Source organism: Centroberyx affinis, unplaced genomic scaffold (assembly GCF_046629955.1).
Source record: "Centroberyx affinis isolate AG114_WGS23_722 - 3 ecotype Tasmania unplaced genomic scaffold, CSIRO-AGI_Caff_v1 ptg005544l_1, whole genome shotgun sequence".
NCBI classification, from domain to species: domain Eukaryota; kingdom Metazoa; phylum Chordata; class Actinopteri; order Beryciformes; family Berycidae; genus Centroberyx; species Centroberyx affinis.
The window spans coordinates 297,627-305,887 of record NW_027282786.1 but is presented as its reverse complement, the minus strand read 5'-3'; the positions used below and the strand labels follow the sequence as shown (position 1 = coordinate 305,887).

At 41.4% G+C, this 8,261-nt stretch overlaps 1 protein-coding gene across 2 annotated transcripts in view; it reads left to right on the top strand.

The window, feature by feature from the left end:
- Positions 1-822: 822 nt before the first annotated feature.
- Positions 823-8,261, top strand: part of LOC139667455 (protein MTSS 1-like) — a 67,613-nt gene continuing 60,174 nt past the window's right edge. For both annotated transcript variants that reach the window (XM_071546918.1, XM_071546917.1), the window contains exons 1-2: positions 823-1,342; positions 4,097-4,158. In XM_071546918.1, coding sequence (XP_071403019.1) covers positions 1,271-1,342; positions 4,097-4,158 — 134 coding nt within the window. In that variant the 5' untranslated portion in view covers positions 823-1,270. The remainder of the gene's footprint in view (positions 1,343-4,096; positions 4,159-8,261) is intronic.

Genomic DNA, 8,261 nt, shown 5'->3' with positions numbered 1-8,261 from the left:
CACCTCTACCAAGCTCGGCAACGTCAAGCTACACAGAATACCGGAATTTATGTGATTTTTCCTTCAAATTAAAAGACTTGAAAGTTTGACTTGACCTGTGGGAAATTTTGGCAGGACTAAACTGTATAAGGAAAGCGCAGAGCATTACAGTGGAGTAGGAATTTGTGCCACTGCTATGGGTTAACATGGACTGCAGACAACTAGGGATTCCTACAAAAGCTCAGAGATGGGGAAAAATACATAAAAATTACAAATAATTGTTAATATACTGGTTTCAAGATGTATGTAGTGAAAATATAAATAATTGTATTTTCAAAATACAAAATAAATAAATAAATACAATAAAGAAAGTGTAAACATCCAAAACAATTTCATCTGGACCAGTAGGTCTGGCTAATAGGGCTAATATTTGGAAATTTGTAATGTTATTTTCACGCAATACTCAATCGAACAGATGCTAGCACTACAATAAGTTCACTGAACAGTACCATACTGCAGGGTGGGTATTGGGTATTGTAATTTAAGTATTTTAATATCATTATTATTATCTTGAATAATACAAAAACGCTGTTTCCAAAGTATCTTGATACAATTATACAATTACAATCTATTTTTTTTAACTCAAGCCTAATGCAAATGACAAACTACGCAAAAGTAATACGTATTACACATACACTGATATCTAGTAGCCTAGACTCAAAAAAAACGTACACGTTCGTTCGTGTTTTATTTTGAAAAATTTGACCGGAAGTCTTATATTTTATTCTGGCTGGCTTGGCAGTTGTCTCTCCTCTCCTTTCAGTCAGTGTAGCGAAGGCAGTGAGAGGAACCGTGTGTGTCGGAATTTACCTTTCAAGATACAGGATAACGTTACCCGCTAAACGTTGTGGATTAATACTAAATTTCGAATATCAGGCTGCAACAGAAATTCGCCATGGTCTCAGTTGTCGAGCCATGGACAGGAACGGAGCGGCGTGGAGGAGAGAGGGGGATTTAAATTTCTCTTTCGTCCGAAAAACGGCTTCTTTTGATTTGAAGTGAACGGTGGACTAGAGTAGTAGAGTCGCGCTGTGTTTTTTTTGTTTTGTTTTTTTACCCTTTTGACTGAGTCAAAAGTTGCATATCGGTTTGAGAAGAGCTAAAATTATCACACACGACCCCGTATTTTTTTGTTGTTCATCCAGATATTTTTGGTTTTCCTGGAGAGCGGAGCTGGCGAGCTGAAAGCGGCAGACTGTGTCGGGACTGACCGTTGGAGTTGGTCCTGAAAATGGAGGCTGTTATCGAGAAGGAATGCGGTGCGCTCGGAGGACTCTTCCAAACTGTTATCGGAGACATGAAAGTAAGCCAAATAAACTTTGTAAAACAAGTTGTGTTATCCAAGAACCATTAAACAACTTCCAAAAAGCTAAACCAGCTGGATAGCTTCCCAACTCAAGTAATTCATAGTAGTTGACTTGGGTGCACCACATAAACAAGAGCGCTAGGTAGAAGAAAGCAAGAAAGTTAGGTTAAGTTTAGCTTGCACCGTACTTCTGAACTCACCCAAGTCAAGTGTGTAAAGTCTCACTTCTGTGACTACTTAGGTACTTAGAACTAGAGATATAGAATTGAACTGACTGAACTGAACTCTTGTTTCTTATCGATCTATCTGATAATCGTGGTTGCACAGTGTTTCTATTTTTCCAGGGTTCCCACGGGCATTGAAAATCCTTGAAAGTTTGTGGATTTGACAAAAATGAAATATGGCCTTGGAAGATTTTGAAAATGAATAGATAGCCTTGAAAGTTCTTGATTTTCTTTTATTTTTTATCAAATGATAGCACCCAAGTTCATCATTATGCCGCAGCTCTCTCCGTCCGAGGATGAGCACTTCTCATTCTACTGATATACTACCTGACTTTGATGTCTCATGTCTTAGCCCAAAACACGACAATTTTGAATCATGGAACATAACTCAACAAATGAGAATGTCATTAAAAAAAAAATTCCTTGGATTTGATGTCCAAGTTAGTAGGGGAACCCTGTTTTCTGTTCATTTCTATTATATTTTACTTTATTTTTTAGTATTTCATTCCATTATATTCGCTTCGGTTCTATCGCATCTATTGACATTCTATTCTATTCTATTCTAATAGGAAAGATCAATCCAAATTAATGTTATTTTATTCCAGTTTGGCCTGGATGCAGTCAGCCCAAAAGAGGTAAAGGCTATATAGGCCAATGAGTCACAAAAGTAGGACATGTCATTTTGGCGTTATTTTTGACAGAGCTTGCCTGATGAGACAATTAGCAGATCTCACAGCTGTCGTACTGTCTGAAGGAATGCCGGGAATGTAGCTAGCAGGGTAGAAAATGACCTGCAGGATCTGAAGGCTTTGACATGTGCGGGTCAAATGGCCAGCCATCAGGTCTACCAGTGTCACAAAGTTTGTTGTGAATGCTGCTCAGAGATTCAGCACTTCCCAGCGTCCTGCTTCTCACTTGACTAGGTATTTTTAAGGTCCCCCCTGTCTAGTGACTCTATTAACTGAGCAGTCAGACTACCAGAATGAAAATGTGCAAATGCTCTGTATATTTGTCTTTTCTTTACGCATTAAAATGAGCTCCAGTGCTGCCCTTTTCTTGCATAGGGCCTCTGACTGGGCTCCTACGGTCTCCTACTTATGCTTGTTCTTAAAAGTTGTTGTCACTTCACAAAACCAAACACACAAATACCTCTTTAAAATCCAACTGTTTTCAAACTCAGGGCCTTTTTTTGTGGGTTAGTACATCATTCTTTTGACATCTGAATTGGGCTTCTGTATGAACGCTCCCCTTGGATTATGGCACATACATTTGCAACATCAAATCCACTTTCTGAGATCACAGGCAGCAACAGTCTACCAAGACATTTTGACAACTCACTTTGAACTGCGGTGCGTGTCACTTCGGCGGTAACCTGTATTTGAGCCTAATAAGTGAACAGCAACAGCAAATGAGAGGTAGAGTGCAGAGCCGTCTTATATGGCACAGCGCTGCGGCGTTTGATATCTGTGTTAGTCATGCCGAAGCTAGGGCAGAGCAGATGGTGGCCTCTTCAGAGAGCGTGGGGTGAGGGAGCAAAGAGAGGGATGCAAGAGAAAGATACAGAGGCTGAGGCAGAGAGGAGACCGAGATTGAGAGAGAGATAGAGAGAGAGACAGAGATTGTAAAGTGAAACGGAGAGATTGAGCGACAAAGAGAGTGGAAGAGAGGCTTAGAGAGATAGGTACAGAGTTGAGCTTGCTGTTGGGTGTTATGTTCCACAGCATGAGATGACATTCCTTAGGCCACTGACACTAGTAGCACATCAGCGACAAACATTCCCTCGTAGTAGATTCATCCCTCAGTTTGCGGGTCCTCCTAGTGCCATTGTTCATCCTCATAGTTTCCAAGGCCCTTCTTGTTACATTAGGCCACTTGTTCTCTCTGATCGCTTTAGATAAAAGGCTCTTCAACTATTTTCAGCCCAGGACCCAAATTAAGTGAATTTAGTGTCCCCTCGGGACCCAGGCTCATTATAAGATATTAGTACTCTTGTTGTGTGGGGATCCTTCTGAAAGAGGCCTGTGACCCATTTTGTGGCCCAACACATGCAGGGCGCTACAATGACATCTTTTCTCCCATGAACATGAGATACTAAATGGAAAAATATGGAGCACAGGAAAAAAATTAGGAGCATGGCATATGAAAATGATTGAAAGTTAGTTGATTGTAGATAGTTGAAAGTTGTTAGTTTGTCTCACTACTTACTCATCTCATCATGTACTCATCTCAGACCTCTTAACCCAGCATAACTATTTTTCATCAACAAGTTTAAATCCAGACTCCATTAGGTCTGTTGTCAACAAGATGGGAAAAAATTTTTTTGGAGTGACAGTAAGTGACATAGACAAGCTTCAGCCTTGGCTAGTCTTGTTTAGCCCTGCAGTGGAAACCAGGTTACTGGAGGTGAGGTGTCAATATGTCCTCACGTTGGTATTTCTGCTGAACTGTTATGTAACTCTGGGAATAGTGGCGTCTGTTCTGATGACGAGGATGTGTCAACCATGCTTCTGTCTGTGTGTTCCCACAGAGCAGCTACCCTATTTGGGAGGACTTTATCACCAAGGCCGGCAAGCTGCAGTCACAGCTCAGGTGAGTGTGTGTGTGTGTGTGTGTGTGTCTGTGTCTGTGTGTGCATGTGCATGTGTGTCTGTATGTTACGGCTTTATTTCTGTGTGTCCTATTTCTGATAGAACTGAAAATGAAAATAGCTTACTGTACATTGACAAAGGTGAAATCAACATTCAATGTCGATATCAAGTCTCATGAGTTGATTTAAGCTAATTCAGGTACAGATACACATACTGTTTCTATTGTACAAAGCATCATAGATTGTATAGTACAAACTACAACAAGTGCCCACATGATTGTTGTATAACATCATTGACATCCCATATTGCGCCCCAATATACTCTGAATTCTCACTGGGTCTACCGTCCTTGTGCTCTTGCTGGGCTTGTACAATGGATGTCAGTGTCAATTCCCTTTCCAAGCAGTTTTAAGTGGACACGTGTCCATAGACGAACCAGCAGTGACAGTTTACATAAAAGCCTAATGTCTTAACAATACTGTCCAGAGGTCATTCTGTGTCCTTCTCCCCCCTTTAGTCTTCATTAAGGCGGATTTAATTTCCCCCATTATGAAGGGGTTTGTCTTTCCAATGCTGTAAATTTGCACACCTCCTGCCAAAATTATTCCAAGTCTTCTGCGAACAATGGATGTCAATCCCAGCCACCTTTCTAGTTGGTTTTAAGTGGCCACGTGTCTGTATACAAACTACCTCTGACAGCCCACATAAAAGCTCATTGTCCCGCAGGTACTGTAAATATGCATGTCCTATAGTCTAAATTATTGTTTGGTTAACAATGCACGGCAGTTTCCTAGTTGTTTTTAAGTGTCCACGTGTCCACAGACAGACAAATACTGACAGTCGTATAAAGGCCCAGGGTCTTAACAATACTTTCCAGAGGCCACTCGGTGTCCCAATCTTCCATTTTCTCAGTATTAAGACTGATTAATAGTGATATGTTATTCAAGTGTCTCCATCATTCAGGGGTTAAATATGTGACCCGGCAGTGCTATTACTCAGAGGGGTATTTGTACCCTTGTTGCTAATGACTGGCTGTTTGGCAGTAGGGTGTCTGTGTGTCTGGACAACCTGTGCACTGGTAAGGTTACCGTACAGTATGTCAGTCTGTCAGAAAAAATAATTGATCAGACTAAAAGAACAAACCCATTAGTGATGCCTTTTGCAGGTGAAAAGGTGAGTTGGCAAGCGAACACCCATCAGTGAGTGATGTTATTATGCAGGTTTCTGTATTTGGGCCAGAGGTAATGACACAATGTCTGTCAGTAGAGTGTCTGTCTGGCCGTTGAGTCGGGTACACATCAAAGAAACTAAGTCTGTCTTGTGAGTAGCAAATGTGAGCAGGGCAGTGAATTCACCAGATATCAGAGTCAAAATTATAATACCACAGTATAGGGAATGTGTAGCTTGATGACTGAGGTGCTAACTCACCTGTTGCCACTGGTAGCACATGAAAAGATGTCATTGCGGCAGCATAGGCTCTGCCTTCTGTCCAACATATTAAGCTGTTCTAATCTGTGATCATAGGCGAAATTCAAAACACAACTGAACTGCCACTGGCAGATGGACGACATGTCTACATTACTAATGTTCTGCTGACTGCCACAAATTGGTTAAGACTTTTTACAGCACATATGTTTGACCACTTTCCTGATCCGGCAGTTGGATCTTATTTTTTTTCCTTTTTTTTTATCTGGCAGTTGAAATAGTCCGATCACTGATGACCTATTTAGAACATTTATCAGCAGAATATTATTGGTGGCCGATCGATCGATGTGCCCCAAGAAAAGATCAATTCCATCTTTGTGGGATCAATTGAGTATCATTCATAGATGGCTGACTGTATTTTGGTATTTCAAACCAGCTGTAGCCTCTGTAAACTCCAGGCAGCAGGAGTTGCAGCATATGGCTGGCTGTAACGATGGCCTTTCTGCTGAAGCACTAATAAGAGTGTCTTATCTGGGCCTAACCATGGTGACCTACAAATAAGGCTTTTTGTGTCTACTTGAAGGCCAATCTCCAGCCACTTCAAATTTGGCCAAACTAGCCCTTTCAACTACAGAATAACCCCCCGCCCAGGACTTCTGTAATCTGTTTTGGGACTGGGCTAGACAGAAGGGCACAAACACACACACACAAAACAAAATACAAACACACCCACCTTTCTTCCTTGGTCTAGCCAGCAGCGTAGTGGCATATGTCAGTCTGTGTATGTGTGTGTGTAATGACGTCCTAAGGCAGACTACTCTGTAATTTAGCCCCTCTGCTCCCCTCTCTCAAAGCAAGTAGGAAATCAACCAATTACAGTCTTGGGGCTGTTCTGTCATTTTTGGGTCCAAATATGGTCTTTTTCTGCTGCCCATACTGGCTTTTAGCAACAAACACACACACACACACACACACACACACACACACACACAGAGCTTTGAGGAAAGAGGGCAGGGTGGAATATAGGCTAGCTGATTTCTAATCACAATCTCCTTTTAACTTGTCAGTGTTTGGTGTGTTTGGTGGCTCATGGTTGATGCAGCTGTGTCAGGGCTAGGCTTACAAATAGGCCTCCCTCCTTCCCTCCTTCTGGTTTGAAGTTCATTTTCAGAAGAAACAGGCCACTTCAAAACCGATCAAATCCAGCCTATGAATCATAGATAGATAGATAGAAAGAAAGAAATGTGCTTTAACCTTACTATTGCCTTGAATCTTGATATCTTGCCTCTGAAAGAAGCAGCGTCGAACCCAAACACAGAACCTCCCTCTGCCAGGCCGATTTACTACAGCAACATTCCAGTTGCTGTTGAACTAAGAATAGATGGGGATAGTGGGGCTGAATGTATCATTGTCAGATGGAGCACTGAGCTGTACCGTGCCTGTGCCTATGGGGAGTTTAGATTGGCTTGGCCAAGGCCTTGTGGAATAGATTTGTTGAAGTCGTTTGTCTTGACTCCATGACGGGGGCATTTGCAGATGTTAAAGCCAATGGCAGCAGTCAGGTTATGGTTACAATGCTGCGCAGAGCTAACGGCTTGCAGCAGCAATCTCATTGAAATTCTGATGGAAAGGATTAAGGCTTGAAGGTGGGAGCCATGCAGGATAGCTTGAAACTGGGTAACATGGCTTTGTCCATAGAGTTGTTGTTTTTACACAAGTAATACATAAAATTGATTAATTATTAACTTTTCTGATTAAAGTAGATTACCACGGCTTGAATTACATCTGCAATGTGTTTCAGTACACTTGAGCTTATATTGCTTGTGGAAGCCAATATTGCTTCATGTTTGTTCCTTAGTGCAAGTTTCTGTGAAACTGCTTACCACACAAACCTGTTTTTGGTGAATGGGTTAAACTTGACTGAACTAGACTTTTGTTGCAGGTGTTTGTAAAATGTAATCCACAGACTAACAATCCTGTACATGGTATAAATTAGTGGAGGCAGATATCAGTGGAGGTTGCCCTGGTGCTTACTGGGCTTTAAATAGAAAGGAATGTGTGTGCGCGTGCGTGTGTGAATGTTTCTTTTTCCGTTCGCAAGACACACCCATGTGTCTTCTGGTCAGCCCTGGAACAACACAATACTTATTAGCCCTTAGTGCATTACGGGAGTGATGAAGGAACCGATTGTTCTCTCATTTTCTGACTGCTGTGGATCAGCAGTCACCTGGCTGTAACAACAGTATATTTAGGCCTGTAACTTAGTCAGTTCATTAAATGACGTATCTTAGATCACGGTTATGCTATTTCTCAGCTGACCAGTTGAGTGCTGCGTTTTCGTAGTCTATCAAGTTCGTAGGAAGCCCATCTGAAATGTTAATTTTGAACACCCTAATGATTTAAAAATTTGGATTTTATAGCCATGAGGCAATTGAGATAAGGACTTTTTTTTCTCTCACATTGGTTATTAAGAGTATTGCCCTTTGCATTAGAGAGCGAGACAGAGAGAGACAGAGAGAGAGAGAGAGAGAGAGAGAGAGATTGCCTCCTTACAGCTGCCACAAGAAACAATGCAAATTCAATAACACGTAAAAAAAAAATCCAAATACAAAGCAAATGCAACAACAGAAACGTGCTGCAGAATGCCAAAGCAAATACATTAACGGGAAATGCACTGCAA